The 21,009-nt window shown below is 35.7% G+C and overlaps 1 protein-coding gene across 3 annotated transcripts; it reads left to right on the forward strand.

Moving 5' to 3' along the window:
* The first annotated feature begins 5,975 nt into the window (after positions 1–5,975).
* LOC110443009 lies at positions 5,976–18,408 on the forward strand. Of its 3 annotated transcripts, XM_021486949.1 has the most exons (9): positions 5,976–6,099; positions 6,640–6,738; positions 8,733–8,873; positions 10,436–10,465; positions 11,235–11,264; positions 12,678–12,831; positions 13,262–13,296; positions 13,612–13,663; positions 14,486–14,694. In XM_021486949.1, exons 1-9 carry the CDS (start codon positions 6,030–6,032, stop codon positions 14,598–14,600), a joined length of 726 nt encoding a protein of 241 aa, XP_021342624.1. In that variant the 5' UTR covers positions 5,976–6,029; the 3' UTR covers positions 14,601–14,694. The 3 variants fall into 3 exon arrangements, with proteins under 3 accessions (XP_021342624.1, XP_021342622.1, XP_021342623.1); XM_021486947.1 differs by lacking the exon at positions 13,612–13,663 and having other exon boundaries at positions 14,486–18,408; XM_021486948.1 differs by lacking the exons at positions 8,733–8,873; positions 13,612–13,663 and having other exon boundaries at positions 14,486–18,408.
* Positions 18,409–21,009: the final 2,601 nt, after the last annotated feature.

Raw genomic sequence — 21,009 nt, forward strand, 5'->3', positions numbered from 1 at the left:
ACCTAACAGTCGGTTTACAGATAGAACCTTGGTTAAATGTTTACTGCTGCTGTTCTATTATTTTGGAGGACACCCCTAACCTAACAGTCGGTGTAAAGATAGGACATTGGTTAAATGTTTACTGCTGCTGTTTCATTGTTTTGGAGGAAACCCCTAACCTAACAGTCGGTTTATAGATAGAGCCTTGGTTAAATGTTTACTGCTGCTGTTCTATTATTTTGGAGGACACCCCTAACCTAACAGTCGGTTTGTAGATAGGACCTTGGTTAAATGTTTACTGCAGCTGTTTCATTGTTTTGGAGGACATCCCTAACCTAACAGTCGGTTTATAGATAGAGCCTTGGTTAAATGTTTACTGCTGCTGTTCTATTATTTTGGAGGACACCCCTAACCTAACAGTCGGTGTAAAGATAGGACATTGGTTAAATGTTTACTGCTGCTGTTTCATTGTTTTGGAGGACACACCTAACCTAACAGTCGGTTTATAGATAGAATATTGGTTATATGTTTACTGCTGCTGTTTCATTGTTTTGGAGGACCCCCCTAACCTAACAGTCGGTTTATAGATAGAGCCTTGGTTAAATGTTTACTGCTGCTGTTCTATTATTTTGGAGGACACCCCTAACCTAACAGTCGGTGTAAAGATAGGACATTGGTTAAATGTTTACTGCTGCTGTTACAGTCGGTTTATAGATAGGACCTTGGTTAAATCTTAATGTTGCTGTTCCATTGTTTTGGAGGACACCCCTTACCTAACAGTCGGTTTATAGATAGGACATTGGTTAAATGTTTACTGCTGCTGTTACAGTCGGTTTATAGATAGGACCTTGGTTACATGTTTACTGCTGCTGTTCCATTGTTTTGAGGGCACCCCTAACCTAACAGTCGGTTTATAGATAGGCCCTTGGTTAAATGTTTACTGCTGCTGTTTCATTGTTTTGGAGGAAACCCCTAACCTAACAGTTGGTGTAAAGATAGGACATTGGTTAAATGTTTACTGCTGCTGTTACAGTCGGTTTATAGATAGGACCTTGGTTAAATGTTTACTGCTGCTGTTTCATTGTTTTGGAGGACATCCCTAACCTAACAGTCGGTTTATAGATAGAATATTGGTTAAATGTTTACTGCTGCTGTTTCATTGTTTTGGAGGACACCCCTAACCTAACAGGCGGTTTATAGATAGAACCTTGGTTAAATGTTTACTGCTGCTGTTCCATTATTTTGGAGGACACCCCTAACCTAACAGTCGGTTTATAGATAGAACCTTGGTTAAATGATTACTGCTGCTGTTCCGTTGTTTTGGAGGACACCCCTAACCTAACAGTCGGTTTATAGATAGAACCTTGGTTACATGTTTACTGCTGCTGTTCCATTGTTTTGGAAGGCACACTAACCTAACAGTCGGTTTATAGATAGAACCTTGGCTAAATGTTTACTGCTGCTGTTCCATTGTTTTTGAGGACACCCCTAACCTAACAGTCGGTTTATAGATAGAACCTTGGCTAAATGTTTACTGCTGCTGTTCCATTGTTTTGGAAGGCACACTAACCTAACAGTCGGTTTATAGATAGAACCTTGGCTAAATGTTTACTGCTGCTGTTCCATTGTTTTGGAGGGCACTCCTAACCTAACAGTCGATTTATAGATAGAACCTTGGTTAAATATTTACTGCTGGTGTTCCATTGTTTTGGAGGACACCCCTAACCTAACAGTCGGTTTATAGATAGAACCTTGGTTAAATGTTTACTGCTGCTGTTCCATTGTTTTTGAGGACACCCCTAACCTAACAGTCGGTTTGTAGATAGAACCTTGGTTAAATGTTTACTGCCGCTGGTCCATTGTTTTGGAGGACACCCCTAACCTAACAGTCGGTTTATAGATAGGCCCTTGGTTAAATGTTACTGCTGCGGTTTCATTGTTTTGGAGGTCACCCATAACCTAACAGTCGGCTTATAGATAGAACCTTGGTTAGAACCTTGGTTAAATCTTTACTGCTGGTGTTCCATTGTTTTGGGGGACACCCCTAACCTAATAGTCGGTTTATAGATAGAACATTGGTTAAATGTTTACTGCCGCTGGTACATTGTTTTGGAGGACACCCCTTACCTAACAGTCGGTTTATAGATAGGACATTGGTTAAATGTTACTGCTACGGTTTCATTGTTTTGGAGGACACCCATAACCTAACAGTCGGTTTATAGATAGAACCTTGGTTAAATATTTACTGCTGCTGTTCCATTGTTTTGGAGGACACCCCTAGCCTAACAGTCGGTTTATAGATAGAACCTTGGTTAAATATTTACTGCTGGTGTTCCATTGTTTTGGGGGACACCCCTAACCTAACAGTCGGTTTATAGATAGAACCTTGGTTAAATTTTTACTGCTGGTGTTCCATTGTTTTGGAGGACACCCCTAACCTAACAGTCCGTTTATAGATAGAACCTTGGTTAAATGTTTACTCCTGGTGTTCCATTGTTTTGGAGGACACCCCTAACCTAACAGTCGGTTTATAGATAGCACCTTGGTTAAATGTTTGCTGCTGCTGTTCCATTGTTTTGGAGGACACCCCTAACCTAATAGTCGGTTTATAGATAGAACCTTGGTTAATTATTTACTGCTGCTGTTCCATTGTTTTGGAGGACACCCCTAACCTAACAGTCCGTTTATAGATAGAACCTTGGTTAAATGTTTACTGCTGGTGTTCCATTGTTTTGGAGGACCCCCCTAACCTAACAGTCGGTTTATAGATAGAACCTTGGTTAAATGATTTCTGCTGCTGTTCCATTGTTTTGGAGGACACCCCTAACCTAATAGTCGGTTTATAGATAGAACCTTGGTTAAATGTTTACTGCTGGTGTTCCATTGTTTTGGAGGACACCCCTAACCTAACAGTCAGTTTATAGATAGAACCTTGATTTAATGTTTACTGCTGCTGTTCCATTGTTTTGGAGGGCACCCCTAACCTAACAGTCGATTTGTAGATAGGGACTAACAGTCGATTGTTTCCGCTGTATACAGTTTCTTGATTTCTAGATCAAACAACAATAGATATTTAACACCAATCCATTTTTTATTATTGTACTTGTTTAGATGTACGTGTGTTTGACTTTTTGTTTGTTTTCAGCTCCGTTGATAGGATCTTGAAATCATAGCATGCATGATTGGTCACTACATTGGTATTTCTTGTACAGTTGTATTTAAAAACTGTTCTACGAATTCGATATTTCTTGTTATTTGCAATGAAACTTAGTTGCTACTATCTAGGCAAAATGCAGTTTGGAACGAACGTTTTTGGTGTATTGTTTTCAGTTCAGTTATTTAAATAAATGTATTTACATACACAATATATGCCTCTTTTCAATCACAATTGTGAAAATCAAAGTATTCATGAATATATAAATATTTACAGTGTGTCAAAATAAATAATTTCTGAATTTGTATATGAAATATTGCAGTTAATATTGATATAACATATAAAGAAAAAATCGTAAATAAAATTCATGTCATGAATGAATATTTTCCAAAGTCTGAACAGTTAGTTATATACAATTTTATGTTCATAGATTAGTTTTACATAAATGTAATGAATTTGCTACCTGTACATATCTATATATCACTTTCACGTACTTTCAAACACGAGTGCAGCGATTTTGAGTCCTATCTTGACGATTATTCTGTTAAAGAGCCCCGAAGTGATCAGTGGTGCTCAAGAGATAGCAATAAATACAACGAGTGTATCAGGATTTGAATCTCGGCCGTCCGCGTGAACGCCAAACTGTTAACTTCGAGAAAACAACCTTCAAGAACCATTAAAAAAGAAAATGCTAAGTTCGTGCTTGTGTTAATAATGTTTTCCTTATTTTATGATCCCTTTACATCGCCACAGCAAACAAAAATCTTTATATTTTCCATTTAACAAAAATATTGATCACCACTACCAAAATATTCTTTATATCATAGTTCCCCAAATATATTACTTTTTTATATTACTGATATCACTATTGAAAATGCTGATTTTGTCACTTCTACACAAACGTCCTACACGAATCTTCCTAGTACTAATATTAACACCCGGCCTCCTCTGCCTCGGCCGGGTATTAAATCGATCCCATGCCATCACACCGGGGCGATTTTAGAATTAATTGACAGCTCATTGGTCCACATCCATAAATAAGTTTGTAGTATGAACTATTTCTGTTGATATCCTGCACAACTTGAAGTTTAACTCTGCCTAAACTGTCGTTAAATTATCAAGTTAACGTAGCAAGTGTAATCGAAATCTGAATTGAACGCCATGTTGGAAAGTTCGTCTCTCTTCCGATATAGGTCAGACGTTCAAATATGGGTGTCATGACCCAATATGGAAATTGTAGTAAACATGACGGCATCCGTAGTAATACTATATTTGGCCATGCAGGCCATATATAGAAAGGATAATTGAGATAACATCACGCGTGATCTGTCATGGGGGTCGTTTCTATTTTTTTCCCCAAGACGGACTTTGTTAGTTTCGTAAAAGTGTTTTTGCATGGGTAAGGATCCGTTTTTTCAACAATTATGCAATATTTTGATAACATTATACGCATATGAAGCGTGAATTATATGCAATCTTACAGATTAACACTTTTGATTTTGCTCCATCAGTTGGTATAGGACCGCTTCGTAGCTCTGACGACGCAATATATAAAAAAATCTCTCGTCGTCAGAAAGCTACGTTATCGCAGCTAGAATCTCCCCTACAACGGCTTATATCTTCGCACAGAGTACTGTTTATGTCCATATATTGGGCCTTGTAATATATTAACAAACTTGATATCGTATGTATAGTATATGAACATACTTAAAGCTATATATACACACATGGTGTTTCGTCTGTCAATGGCCGGAAGTTTGAAGGGTGACGTGTACATGAATTGCAAGGGGAACGTTTGCTTGTCGTCTCAACCCCGCCACTTATATTGTACACGACAAGGCTGTTACTGTGTCAGTCGACCAGTTATCCGTTTTTAAGGTTATTTATTAAGGATCCCCTGTCAAACTGCATGTAAAACAAGATAATTCCACCGTAGTTGTTTTACATAAATACAGTTTCCTATCCTAATTTGCTGTATTGGATATCACTGGGCCAGAAGCTACCGCTGGTCAGGTAGCCCTTATGTTTAGAGAAGCCGTATTGTGATCGAAGGATCAGGGTTCGAATCCAATTCTGGCCCCTTTGCATTTGTACTCTCATAACACCCTCGTTGATTGTAATAATGTCATGTTCTTTTACAAAGGTTCTGCAAGGTATTGGTTTCTCTTAGTTATGTTTTGTTTAAGCTATTGTTGTGTCGGTAAAACTATTTCCTATTCATGCCTACAGTTGCTGTCAGTGGGATAGGGATCACTAACATCACTTAATGTTTGCGATCACATATTTATATTACTTCTTTGTACGTGTTTGAATATAATTTCACGCAATATGTTAAATATGCGCTTTGACCCCAATTAACGCAAAATTTGAAAATTAAGATATGTTTTGATATACACCTTTTATATTATGTACAGTCGGCTGCATTCAAGTGTCCCAAAAAAATGACTAATTATGTAAAAACTTATATATGACGTATCGACCTTCGTTTCTCAGGGGACAAACTTTTGATTATAATTTCGCACAATATGTTAGATATGCGCTTTGACCCCAACTAACGCAAAATTTGAAAATTAAGGTATGTTTTGATATACACCTTTGATATCATGTACAGTCGGCTGCATTTAAGTGTCCCAAAAAATGACAAATTATGTAAAAACTTATGTATCACGTATCGACCTTCGTTTCTCAGGGGACACACTCTTTGATAGGTTGTGACTGACAGTAACACGATACACCTGATACTGTACCACAATTTAATACTCCAAATATCCTACAGAGGAAACTGGCACGTATGACTGACCCACTTGTACCAGGATGTGTTCCGGCACTGACTAAGCTTTTGTTTTACTAATATTAGGTCCGTGATGAGTTATGTTTCAGTTTCAGTGTCCCTACAATGGACAGGATACTATTGAACCTCATTTGTTTTGTCTTGTTGACCAGCGTAATTTTACCTGGACTATGCGGTAAGTACTTTATTTTATTGGGAAAATATACTGATCACTGTCGTGCCCTTAACAGTTTAGGCTGGTAAATTGATAATGGGTAATCGTTACATGGAATTATTAATCAATTAATTACTTGATTATGCGGCAAGTTCTTTAGCTGTTCGTTAGACCCCGATGTTGGTCGTAACCATGTTAAGGGAAGATATTCTGGCACTGTAAATGAAATACTTGTTTTAAGATTTTGTAACGTTATTTATATTTGTATATAGATTTTTCCCTTCTTGCTGTACTTTCACATTAGTTTCGGAGCGTATTGGACAGGGATTGTTAATTCCTTGACCGTTCGTATCACTGATGTGTCCTCACTAGACGAAATGACTATACACGGTGCAGTAAAGTGTTCATTTTGCATTTCTGTATCTACATGTTTGGATGCTTTGTTATATTGAACACATGTGTTGTCTGGGAATAAACAACTGTATTCTGTATGAATAGCTGTCTTAACGTTACGCTGAACACGACCATATTCCATTACTCTACATTTCTCATTTCGTGCAGAAAATTGTCAAGACACCGATAACTGCTTGGAATTTGAATCATCACGGAATAAATGCAAAGAATGCAAATGGCTGTATGCAGGGGATTGTTGTGAAAAACGTAAGTAGACATAATAGAAAACTGACAACTATATACACTTAACCTAGAAAATTGATATTTAACCACTATGACATATACTGTAAGTTATAACAGTTAATAGCTCATATCAACTAACATCAGCAACACTTTTTATCGCTTCTGCTGTTTACTTATCATGTGTAGCAGGAAATGCCGTGATAAGGACATAAAACAACAAATAAATTAACTAAAATACAATTCACAGTGAACAACATGACACATGTCAGTGCGTCAAAACACAGGGACGACCTCAATAATTCTAGATTCAAGACACAACTGACAACGTCAACAATATCAGATCGTCAACACACAGGACACACGGTCAACAATATCAGATCATCAACACACAGGACACACGGTCAACAATATCAGATCGTCAACACACAGGACACACGGTCAACAATATCAGATCGTCAACACACAGGACACACGGTCAACAATATCAGATCGTCAACACACAGGACACACGGTCAACAATATCAACGAACACAGTGTATTAAAATACACTATATCAAACCGTCAACACATAGAGAAAACGTCAATAATACAAAAGTGTCGAACACAAAGGATAGTATCAACGACAGCATTGCGAAAGACACCAATAACGTCACAAACTCAATACAGCGGAACAATAGGAACAATACGACAACGTCAACACACAGGGACATCATAATAATAATAAATCGCCATTACTGATAATAATACAGTGCCTACACACAGGGACATCGTTAATTTAATACATCGCTAACACACATGGCAATCAACAATACTAAAACAGCGCCGATACACAAGGACATCATCAATAATAATACAGCACCAATACACAAGGACATCATCAATAATAATACATCGCCATTACTACTAATAATACAGTGCCTACACACAGATACATCATCAATTTAATACATCGCTAATACACGTGGAATTCAACAATAATAATACAGCACCGATACACATGGAGATCATCAATAATAATACATCGCCATTACTAATAATAATACAGTGCCTACACACAGATACATCGTCAATTTAATACATCGCTAATACACGTGGAATTCAACAATAATAATACAGCACCGATACACATGGACATCATCAATAATAATACAGCACCGATACACATGGACAAACTTAATGATACGACAGAGTCAACATGCGGGGCATCATCCATACTATTAAAACGCTTACACATAGGGACAGCATCAAAAACACCAAAGACACAATACACAAGGACATCATCAATAACACCATAAAAACAACACGCCGGGACAATATGAATAATACGACAGCGCCAACACACAGGGACAACATCAATACAATTCCAGCGCCATTATCAATGATAATACAGTGCCTACACACAGGGACATCATGAATCATGCGTCAGCGCCAATACACAGGGTCACCATACTCAATATTACAGCGCCAACAGGGATAACATCAATTAAACTACAGCAACAAAACACCAGGTCTACATCAATACCGCCTCAGCGTCGACACGCAGGGATAAAACCTATAACATTATAGCGTCAACTATATTGGACATCAATAATATCACAGCGTTAACACCCAAGATCACATCAATGTTGCTACAGTTATCACACATAGACAACACGATCAATACTACAGCTTTTACACACACTTAAGTACACTGTGTAGTGCAATGATGTTCAAACACATACAGTTGTATTATAGAGGGCAAACACTTCCTGCACAATCTTTAGAAGCTCGGTCATGATGTTTACATTTTTACCTAAAAAATGATAGACTTTTTTTCTAATTTCTCACAGATACAATCCTAGCTGCTGAAAATATACGAAATCAATTTCACGACGTAAAATTTAAATATCATTTACAATAGAAAAAACATGATTCGTAAACATTTTCGCAGTCATGATTGTGTTTTCTTAGATAAACATGGCTTTGTGTTAGGTAAAGTCATTGTACGTTCTATACAGATTCGTATTTTGTTTTAATAGATTGTCCAGAAGGAGCATTTGACCAGAACAACTGTTCAGAACGTTGCAAATGTAACGGTGATAATTTCGAAAAAGGATGCGATATTACCAGTGGGGCCTGTCGGTGTAAGCCGGGCTGGTCATCCACAACATGCGACAGGCGTAAGTGATATGGAAATTAACTAATCATGTATTCAATCTGAGCATGAACTCATATCAAAGTTATAGGGATGGCCATAATATGTTTATGATGACCATAATAGATGTAAGGACAAGTGGATAATATCACTTGTGTTTCTGTCGTTGCCTCTTCTGTCTCTTCTGTAGTTCCTTTATGTAATTTATTTGGTATTTCGTTTCTTGTTCCTTTTGTAGTATCCTCTGTTATGTTTTGTTGGTCCATCCATTTTTTATTTCCAATTTGGTGGTGTTCTTTATTATGAAAGCTTTTTCTCTCGTACGTACGACTATACTGCCCTAGTCACACATTCACGGATCGTCTCGACGGATCCACTACGGATGGAAACTCACGGATGACCCCGGAATAGTCTCTATCCGTGGTCCGCTACGGATGCACCACGGTTTGGCTAAGATGTACTACGAATAATTTAAGTACGGATAATAACGGTTTATTACGGACTACAACGGATTAGTACGTTCTACTACGGATCAGTAAGGATGTACTACGGTTGTCTGATCCGTGGTGAATTTTTTAACATGTTCAAATACTGTCACGGATATAAAAGTTTTACTACGATTGACCCAGGCCACAATACGTACAGCTACGGACCACTACAGATTGCCAGGAATGATGCCTAATCCGGCGTCTGATCCGTAAATGTGGACCGGGACATAACATTTTTCAATCCTAAACATTGACACGAATAACCGTTCGTACGTTATACCGTGGGCTGGGCTTTTGTATATTATTTTTGTTGGCTATATATTTTTATTTAGAAAAATGTTCTTGTTGTTTCTCTTGCTATTTCTTTTGTTGATATTTTTTGTTATTCTGTTATTGTTCATATCTTTGTTCCAATTGTTTTACCATTTATTCTTTGCTATTCCTTTAAAAATATCTTTCGTAAGTCTTTTTGATATATTTTTTTGTAATTTTATCATCCCTCCGTTGTTCATTGTCTTGCTAATTTATTATTCGTGTTATTCCCGTTTATTTCCGACAATTTTTTATGCATTTGAAATATGTATAACGTTATTAAATATTATGGAAACGATAAATATCAGAACAATAAATACGAGTTTTGCCGATTAAACAATTATAAGAAGCTGCCACAAAACTTACATTAAGTTGAACTGTTTTGACACCTTACTGTGTAATGAGAGTGATATAATTGTTGTGTCCCCCGGAGGCATGGGCTCTTGCTGATCCGTGGATCAAATTTCAATAAGAACTACATTTAGTTTGACGTAACATTGTACTATGACAAATCATTTTGATGTTGTCATATGTAATTTAAATAGCGGTTGCGTGCTGTCAAAGTGTTATCTCCGTGTATCATATGTATGTTTACCATATAACCTGCATATTACCTGTGTATCCAATGCCTCCCTGACAAGAAAAACGTTTAACCGACCAATAACACCCCCTCATCTCATCTCGAAGGTTTAATAAAAACTCCTAAGACTCGTTTCATAAAATCTCATATGAAATTAAAACTCATTTAAGATCCTATATATATGTTTATATTTGTTTTCTTTTACAGGCGACAGTACCATCACCTTAGATACAACTAGTGAGTATTTAACGCAACCAATCTTGTTCAAGTTACATTATTTACTATTCCTTTGCTCTCTTCCGTCCGGCGGTGGATTTTTACTGAACACTTGTTTCGAATTTCATCTGAAAATAAAGACAGCAGTACATACATAACAAAGACATGGCAATAGTGACATTTATCCTGAAACACAATATTATCGACTTGTTTGTTATTCAGTATTTCATGAAGTTTTGGAGGCTGCGATATAATGAAAAGTAAAAACGGTGTTATGGTCGAACTCACATAGGCTATATGGCCTCCCGACTAATATCAAGCCGAAGGCATACATCTTCAATCATCTTCATCCCAAGAAATTTACATTGAAGTGAATATTACAAAAAACAACGAAAATGCACTTTGATTTGAATTTCTAAAGCCAGTATTTCAAATTTTTGGTAACATTTTAGTTTGCACTTATATTTATCAACCCAGCGGATGAGCTATTGGCATTTCCAGAATATAGTAGACAATATTATTAACACAACTACATTTAGCTACTATTATTACAACTACATTTAGCAAGACGTCGCATTGAATTTGTGTGCTGTCAAATGCCATATAATAGCCAAATGCCATGCTGCCAGCGTGTTACCCCTTGTGCGTAGAACCTGTTTACAATGTTAAACTTTGAATCTGTATCCATTTCGTAATTTTTGAGGTAGAAATGTTTAACTAGTCCACGCTATTTCCTATGTCGCCTGTAAATAAATATCTGTGGCACTAAAACATCCTTTTTCTTTTGAAGGCGACAGTACCGTTTTATTAAACACCACAGGTAAGTATTTGATTCTTGAAACTACGATCGTTACTCTCTGTTTTCTCTCTTTTGCTTTGTTCATTTCTTCTTTGTTTAATTTTTCCTCTTTCTATGGTATGAACGTTTGTGACGTTTTTAGTATTTAGTATTTAGTATTTAGTATTTGCACATCAAAATATTTGTTGTTTTTGCAGTTTAGCCACTCTCATATGACGATCATTACTATTCTAATACCAATTATGCAAATGATCTTTAAGACACGTTTTTTCTATCAAGTTAAAATCCCCAAATGGAAAAGTAAACAGTAAGAATAATGGTATTCAAAATTCGTAACGACGACTTTAAAAACAAAGGGAAAAAAGTATGGAAGCATTGCAAGCAAAATTCCTCTTCCCGGATTTGTTTCAATGACGTTCTGTGATAAGAGTATTATCTTATTTATCGAGGCCGTTATCTTTTCTACAGCTAAAGTATTGCTTATGAAACGGGAAGTTTGTTTCCAGCAGTTATCTTTCATTCGCCAGACGTCTTATAAATTAGACCATTCAAAACGAGTTTTGTTTTAAACGTTATTTGATATAGTACTATTACCCTGGGTATATTTAATATATAGAAACAATAAATATTGTATTTCTAGGTTGTGTGGCTTGTCTGATGTACATGTACCCTGTTCTTCCTTACATTTTTTTTTTATCCGAACCGTGGTTATTTAAATATACAGGCATACGTTTTTAGGCTGCACTGATGCTCTATCATCGACCAGCCCTTCTCGCACGTAATAACGTACACGACTTATCAATAGAGAGTGACCGGTACCACTTTGATGAGCAACAAATGAGTGAACTAGGAATCATTTAATCAAGTGTTATCGCAATCATCTACGTTGAAACGACTTTCTTGACAAGTTTGAATTACCTTTGATTTCTTTATGCTCTGCACTGTTAGACACATTTCATGTTTTTAGATCAGGACTTTGGTAGCACCGACCTGAAGCTTTGCAAAATATGATTGCAGTTTTAGAATTATTTGATTTGTACTTAAGATCTTGGGAATGAAATGAATATGTGAACAAAACATTTTAAACTTAAGTTTTCGTTCAGGTTACATTAGACAGAGTGTCACGTGATCTATCATGATCACGTTTTGTTCTTCGTCGAGCGATTAAACTGTTTCCCTGTTTGCATTGCACACACTGTTGCTTTGTATACATGTTGTTAACGATTTAACGTCTTGACAGCAGAAAGTTGAATAGAAGGCCGGGATGGATCTTGTGTTTAGTTATTGTTAAGTTGCCTCAACAAGATTAGTACAGATGAGAATCATGGCTTGGACTTGTTGACAAGTGTTAAAAACAACATGTACTCATCTGATGGCATAATCGTTCATTAAAACACGTATCTTTCAATTAGTATGATTACTTACATTTCACAGACATGACAAAGGATGTTAACGGCACAGGGATCAGCGAGGGGAGAGAGGTACCATTGTCTTCAATTATCGCGTCTGTCATAGGTGTCGCTGTGATCATGGCTACATCATCAGTCTGCGTGGTATGCGCTGTCAGGCGAGCACACGGGAACCGGAGGTAAGTTCCTTCTTTCTTATATGCCAATATTCACACAGGTTATCTAACTGATTTCATTTCTTATATATAGTGCCGTCTTGACCCCAACAAGAGGTTTCATTTGACAATTTGAACTTGAATAAAATCAAGATTGTAATGATCAAATTGTCAAAATTACTTTATCTAATCCCAATTACTCAGAATTAAAGTAAATTATGTAGTGATAACACCAATCAAAATTGTGTTTATAGAGAAAGCAAAGAAAGGGAAGAGTCGCAATGTTGTTTTTGGGATTACAGATTATATGAATAAATTGTAATTTGAGGTCTGTGTATAGTCTTGCATACTTGGAGTTAATTAAATGTGATAACATAGGACCATATTCGATAAAACATGAAAACGTATTGTTTAATCGAGTTTTTAGCTTTATTATAATCAATTTGATTTGCAGTTTCTTTGGTAACGGAACCGAGAGCAGTCAACGAGGTATACACTTTTTCTTTCCAATTCCTATAGAAACTACACAAAATGAAATACATATACAAAAAAACTCTTGTTGTTGTGTGTACATGTATCTGAATGCTTTCTTAAAACTTTGATTATATGATAATGTCACGTAATACGATGGTGTTATTTGATCAATATTTACAGTCTCATTGTGTGATGTGAAGGTCAATGTTTTTATAATTATGCTCATTATTGTGCCTTGATGTTATATTGCCACTAACGTCGGTTTGTTCTTGGATACATGAACTAACTTGGAGTTTACCTTTATTTTAATGGCGGTTGTCGTCCATGAAGCTGAAGACGCTTACCCTTCTGGAACACCTGGTCTTATTCTCCTTAAACTGATGTAGGAAACTCCAGTTTGGTCGATTTTCAGTTCGAATTGCACTTGTATTTACAGTATTCTCTTATTTTGGTTTCTTAATAACATCACAAAATCTTAAAAAATGATCATGAAATCATGTAAATATTTGCAATAAGTTTAAACAGTTAAATAGTTTTATAAGTAAAAATGATAATGTTTTAATGATACGATTTTCCGCGTGTAAATAAACAAATGCGACAATATAAGTGTGATTCTTAATTTTGTAAATGAACAATTACGGCATAAGTGCTATTTGGAATAAAGATATGTTAATTTAATCACCTTTTTCATTGATCTATTAAATGTCGCACAATAAAATCCGGCTGTGGTTTTTGTGATACTCCATGCGAAACGTGTTTGCTGAGAGCATACAATAGTGTTCACATTTTGTAGTTAGGTTGCCATTGAGACGTGAATCCCTCTGGTGTTTCTATTATTCAACGGTTTAGACGATTGATTCGGCTTTATGTTACATGGGGTGAAACTTCTACATTTTGGCCTCCTATCCATGCTGCTGATATTTATAAGATTGAAACACTTCCGGCAAACATCGTTCTGTACTATCGTTAATTACATAGCATTTATACAAAAGGCATTTGTATAATTTTTAAGACATATGTTAGGCGTTGTATTTAGTTTGATGTCCGCATCGTTCTGCAGTTTGGGTGTATTTGTTTTCTCAATGTTAAAGTTTAGTAATATTTTCTTAATGAAATTATTGCTGATCTATTCAGTATGACTTTACAGTTAATGTTTATTCTTATTAACAACATTGTCATCTTTATGTTCTCAATTTGGTTTCAGATCTTATATCGTCCACTCAAACAGCAAATACAAGTCGATCAGAATACAGCTATATAGATGTTCCCGACCCCGTCAGCACCGAATCACATGCGCAGAACAAGACAGGGTTGAGTGACCAGCAGGTGCATGGCGGGACCAGGCCTCGGTGGAACCGTTCAGTGCCGGGAGGAACGTTTGTCTACGACACGGTTACAGATGAGCTAATTTTGATAGACAAATTAAAGAAAAGTCAAAAAATGAAAAGAAAACGAACAATGCGAATTACGGAAGACACGAGCGTTTCAAGTCAAAGACATAGCATTAATGACAAGTTGAATGATAAAAATAGAAAACGGAAAAGTTCCGGAGACTATAACGGTCGTTTAGGAACAAGGCATGGCGACCCTCATGAATATGACAGTTTTAATGAATTGGCGAAAAGACAAAAGGCGGGGGTTAGCGACGACGCCGATTATAGTCATTTGGAAACATCGAGGTCAGGCGCCGGTGATTTATATAACACGTTTGAAGACTTAGTAGAGGATAGACCGAACGAAAGAGTTAGCCCTGTGTTTGAATACGCACATTTAAGTTCGGTATTTGCGGGAAAAGCCGGCTCTTATTCGTATGTAGATGTTAAACCTAAGTGGTTGTCTGACACTGGAGATTTCGCGGGTAATTACCACCATATGAAATTACACATGTAGCATTGTGCTATATTTCATCGCATATGGTGCCATTTGGACATCCTCAAAATTATGGATTCCGCTTTAGATACACATATCTTCTCTGCACTCCTGGGATATTCCATTTCAAAATCGAAGGCTCTTCACGCGATACCTGGTGGATGATACAAGTCGATTAGTCTGACGAGCTTTTTTCGATTTTGTTATGACATACTCTAGAGTTGCGGTTGAGCAAATGAAAGAATCAAGGGCGGAAACCAAGGATTTCGATGATGATAGTCAGATTGTTCCAATGATTCACACCGTAAGCTTCCTTTTTGAGAGGCTTATTCTTGTGTACTGGTCAAACATAGATTTACTGATCGTGACGTCATTAAAATTCTGACATTGAAATCATTACGATAGGATTCATTGGCCAATGCTGCCTGTTAACTGGTTTATTTGAATGAAATAGGTGACGAATAAGTATCAGCCATTTAAATGAATAAGGAGATACGGTTACATGTATAAGTATAAAGCCGAATGGTGTATATAGTTATTTACTCGTATTATTCTAAACATGACGCTGACAAAAGAGTTATAACGGGACTTATTCGATTTACCTGCAAAGCTCTTCAATTAAAGGATAATCGAATCTAATCAGAACGCAGTGCAGGATTCCTCTCTAACTACAGGCAAACCAACAGATAATAGTTATTTGTACATACAGTAGCCCCCCCCCCCCACCCTTGATTTCGTCCATTAGATAGCTACCACTGATCAGGTAATTCCCTACTGTTAAGCAATAGTAGATGATTAAAGGTCCAGGGTTCGTATCCTCGTATGGCCTTGTTATATTGTTTTCACTCCCATCTCTGTTGTTGATTCTATTGTTTTTATCATGCATCTTTATTGATTATTTCATAATTTATTTCCGCAAGGCGTGATGTTCTTTTCAGAAGTAACGCCGGAAAAAATCATTTCCAGCCTGATTCCATCAAAGTTTATTATACTCTGTCTTGATTGTTTGACAAAAGTTGATAATTGATTTTTTTTGGGAAGGGAATGGGTCTTAAAAGTTTGTTATTTTCTTAAAAGATCGTATCAAAATATCTTTTCGTCTTCACACTAATGAAAGACTTATACATATCCAAAACCGCAGTCACATGTTTCTGTTGAAAATTTATTCGAAGTTCATTGACTCAGGGTTGGAAGTTCCGGATCATCAACATACAGAATTATATAGTATTTATTTCGCACATACGTAATTTTAATGTATAGGTCAATGCATAGTTCATAGTACTATATCCCACACTGTTATACTATAACGTTAATAGACATGCAGATGATTATTGTTAAATCATATCAGATATATTTTGAATGTAAGTATATGAGGGGTTTTGTTCTTCAATTTTTATTATTATAGCCATTAAACATTGGGAAATGTAAACACTAACTGTTCCTTTTGTGTTTTGATGTGTTAACGCTGTGGTTTTAATTTTGTTTTGATGTCTTTTCGCTTTGGTTTATAATTGTTTTATCATATTGTTTTATCACATTGTTTTATCACTGTTTTATCACATTGTTTTGGCTCTCGGCTTGGGTCGAGGACCCTTAGCAACACTGGATATCAGAACTCAGATTGTGTAGCAATGTTTCCGACAAAACAAATGTGTGGAGAATTGGAACACAAACTTTTGAAAATTTCTTACTGGAATCTTACCCCATTTCACTGATCAAAACTGCTATATTAAATCTAGTTAATTGCAGCTGATAACCGGAGAGGGGATTAAATAAGGAGAGGTAAAACAGTTAACAAAACTGTAATGTAATTATAAAAACACCGCCGAACACTAGCAGATGACCCGTATTGATAACTCCTCTTAGAAGGATTGGTTATTAACTGTTTTAAGAATAATAACGACGTAAATAAATGCTTTATCTAGTCTAGAAAGCTTAATTGGTAAGCGAATGCTATGACTATTACTTACCGACGTTAACATCGAAAGGAACGAAAACAATATGCGGTCTAACGCCGGTCTCCTGGTCATAACGTCGTTATCAGTTTCATAGTTTCCATTCAGGTTACAAGTCCAGTTTCTTTTTTATTGCACTGCACTATATTTTTCTAATTTAACAAAAGTCCGTACAGATAAATTTGTGATATGGTGTTGATCAAAGAAGTCATGAAATCTATATGTGTAATTTTTAATTTATTTGAAGTTTATTCATGAAACACTACAAACTTGTTAGAATAAAAATACTGTGCAGAATAACAACAGGAACCTACACATTGCGCCCAGAGCTTAGTGGCAATTGGTCTCTTGCTATTTCTTTATTGCTGTGTGATGTTTTATAGGTCTCGTTTCTAATGACAACACCATATCAACATACCTGCATCGGTCGGTCTTAGACAAAGAGACTGATTTGCTAAACACGTAAGACGTTATAATACACATGTTTAGAATAAGGATGAGGTATGTAAAGTGTTAAGAAGTCAAATATTTTAACAGATGTTTTATAAAGATTAAATATCTCAAAACATATTTCTCTGATCCCTGTTTAAGTCAGTTACGCATGCTAATAATATAGAAAATTATTTTCTTGATCATTTAAAAATTGAGCAATTAAAATGACTCGGGATCAACACAGAACAGGAAGATCTGCACCATTGTTCATATCTGGTACACACCGTACACACCAGATAATGCAATTCACGGCCTGAATATTAAAATCTGTATGATATGCTAAATACATTCTATTTGTCCAGGAAGGATATCTGCCCGAGTCGTATCTTGCTGTACTCGGTTTCTATAATAAACCATAACAACATCAATAACGGTTTCATTGTGGTGATGGTGCTTCTCGGTGTTTTTTTTATCCTTTCGCAATTGGTCTGCAAAAAAATATTGCATTATGGGTGGATTGGTCGAGTGGTTAGAAACCCGACCTGCCACGCTGGCGGCTGGGGTTTGATCTCCGAAGTCGTCATACGCAGGGAATATTCAGAGAAAGTGTTTTTCTCCTACACACACAACTCCAACAACACAGGTGGAGTATAAAATAGTCTGGCGTGGATGTTGCGGTATTTGTGCTGTAGCATTCAATTGAGATGATAACGTTGGAAGCATGGTCCAACTACAAACAGAACATAATAAATCTCCAGCACACACGCAGGCATACACACAAAGGGGAATATTAGCCAGATGGCATAGGACCAGTAGTTCGCGCCTGCGATTTCCTCAAAATTGTATTGATTAATGTATATGCTTATTGTATAAATTGTATATCTATGTACTGTAAATCATTTTAGAGTGGCTTATTCTAGCGAGATAGGGCGCTATATCAAATGTTGTATATTATTATTAAGTATGTTGCTCAATTTTGTTGGGTTACCTGTGGTGACATAAAGGACAGTGCAACAGAATTTATGAATTTATACGAAGAACAAGAACTAGAGGCGGACTGTGGTTTCAGGTATTTTAAAATGAGTTTCTGCTGTTTCTTTATTTTTCTTAACTTTATATGTAATAACAATCATAGCTTTATGTGTTTTAAATGCAACTTAACATAAAATTGATAAGGGATGCTTAAAAAAAGTTTATTAAGCTAACTTAGGGATCCACCCTACATCACTGTGACTTTCATTTTAAAAGACTTCAACACTACGAAACCTGTAAACTGCAGATTTTTATTCCTATATATATATTTACTGATTTTTTTTTTGATAGATTAAATGCAGATAAATTTGGAACGCAAACATATCTATTTTTGAGGAAATCAGATAGTTCTATAAACACTTTCTGTTAAAAGGGCGATAATTTTAACACAGAATGCCTGTAAAATGCTTTTCAAAAACAGAAATAAAAAAAATAAAAAAACAAAAAACCAGAATACTGAAATGTCAACATTACTTACCTAGCATATGTGCTTAAGGTCATTGGAGTGTATTAATAAACGGAAACAGGAAGTACATCCCTTGTCGAAAATCCAATGTAGGGAGACAGTATCACAATTTCCGCAAATTCTAATGTTTAATATTAAACTGATGAATATTGTATGTTTATTATTGACAAAACAGTGTGTTCTCTCAATATTAAAGTATTTCAAAGCAATCCAGGCTTTAATTCAGGTTTTTTTTTTATCAATGAGTCAATTTTTCTGTACTTCAGGAAACCGGCTACCTATTTCACTACTGTGAAGTTTTTCAAGAACGATAACTCTTACCTGCATATCGTCTATAGAGAATTAATTTTACACAATTTCAGCATTTATTAAATTGATATACATTAATGCAATACTAATATATGTCAGTATCATTTTTATTGACATTATTTTGTAAAAATATTGTGTCTTTCATTTTTTTTTCAAAATTCACTCCATTTTACATAAATTTCCATTTAGAAACCTTAAAATTCTGACAACCTATATGTTTTTTTTTGTGGCAGAATATTTTCTTTACTTTAAAGCAATATAACTACAAAATTTGAAGAAATTCTACTGAGAAATGGTGACACAATCCTATTACCTTAATAGGTATTTACACCAAGTAACTAATGTTATATGATATAACTGAGTCTAACATGGATGTTTAACTTTCAAGAATAAGTGTAACACCACTGGATAATGTTTCTACTCAATAAAGTAACTTACTAGTCCTAATAACATTAATACTATCAATTATAACACACACACACAAATATGAAACAATGCAGTTATATTCAATCTTTAAATCTGTCAGTTTGATATAGCGATAAAAGGAAACAAAATATACTTGTCTATCACAATTTTATAACCGGACTTTTGTAAAATTTCATAATTTGGAAAACATTTTAAGATATAGTAAAATAATATTTATTTTTCATACTGTTTCATTTCAGCTGTTTAAAAACTGGTCACAGTTCGCTTTATCCAATGTTCGCAGAATTTGATAGTCAATGTTAAGTGAAAATTAGCTCCATGCGAAATATCAAACTTGACAAGTCTACATAATACGTCACTTCCGTGTGTATTAACTCCGCAATTCTCACGGTAACAAGGATACCACAAACGGTAGTGCAGCTCTTATATAACCCTTAACCGACTAAAATCTCACGTACCGACACACCACTAAACTAAACCACGAGATAAAACAGACAATCCCATCACATATACAGGGTCGAAGTTTATTTTTTTTGTTCAATTTCTGTTGTTTAATTTCTTTTTTTAGATTAGTTTAGTTAATCAATTCCAGTAATTTTACAGAAAATTATGATATCTTATGTTTAGGTCGGTATTGTACAGTAGATAAACTCCATGCTTTACAATCAATAGGTCTGGAAATCGATCCCTGTGGCGGAGATATTTTTTTATAAATAGAAAAATAACTATTTCTTTTTATAACAGCTCTTTGCTAAATTGGCAAGCAACGCCAATTAGAAAAATGTCGAACAAAATAAAAGTCTTCTTCATTGGAGATAAAGTACAGGACGATGTACTAACTTAACATCTGAAATAGGACACATACTTACGCCGAATGGTTTAATTGTCGGTTCGTTCAGTTTAACAGCTAAGTGTATGCACGCTTAACAGGTTGCATATCTGATTAAGGGTCAGAGCAATTTATGACTGAAGTCACGGAAAATTCACAAATAAACATTTCCACTGACTCTGCTTTAATAAACTTTTGTTTATATTTGATTTGCTATTGCTTGTTTTAATGTCGCAAATATCCATTTTGAAGACTTGGCACCGCCTCGTTAGTTAATACGCAGTTAGCGAAATCAAACCAATTCATACACGTTCCTGGAAATACAGGAGGGGTGCCCTCTAATCCCTTAATTAAGTTAACATATATTCGAGCATCCCCAATAAGTAACGCGTGATTTTTGACGACACAAG

This window comes from Mizuhopecten yessoensis, unplaced genomic scaffold, assembly GCF_002113885.1.
Source record: "Mizuhopecten yessoensis strain PY_sf001 unplaced genomic scaffold, ASM211388v2 scaffold716319, whole genome shotgun sequence".
NCBI classification, from domain to species: domain Eukaryota; kingdom Metazoa; phylum Mollusca; class Bivalvia; order Pectinida; family Pectinidae; genus Mizuhopecten; species Mizuhopecten yessoensis.

Coding starts and splice junctions, on each gene's coding strand:
- LOC110443009 (XM_021486947.1), top strand. CDS start 6,030: ATGGACAGGATACTATTGAACCTCATTTGTTTTGTCTTGTTGACCAGC. Junction 6,739..8,732: donor AGGGGATTGTTGTGAAAAAC/GTAAGTAGACAT, acceptor TTGTTTTAATAG/ATTGTCCAGAAGGAGCATTT. Junction 11,265..12,677: donor CGTTTTATTAAACACCACAG/GTAAGTATTTGA, acceptor TACATTTCACAG/ACATGACAAAGGATGTTAAC.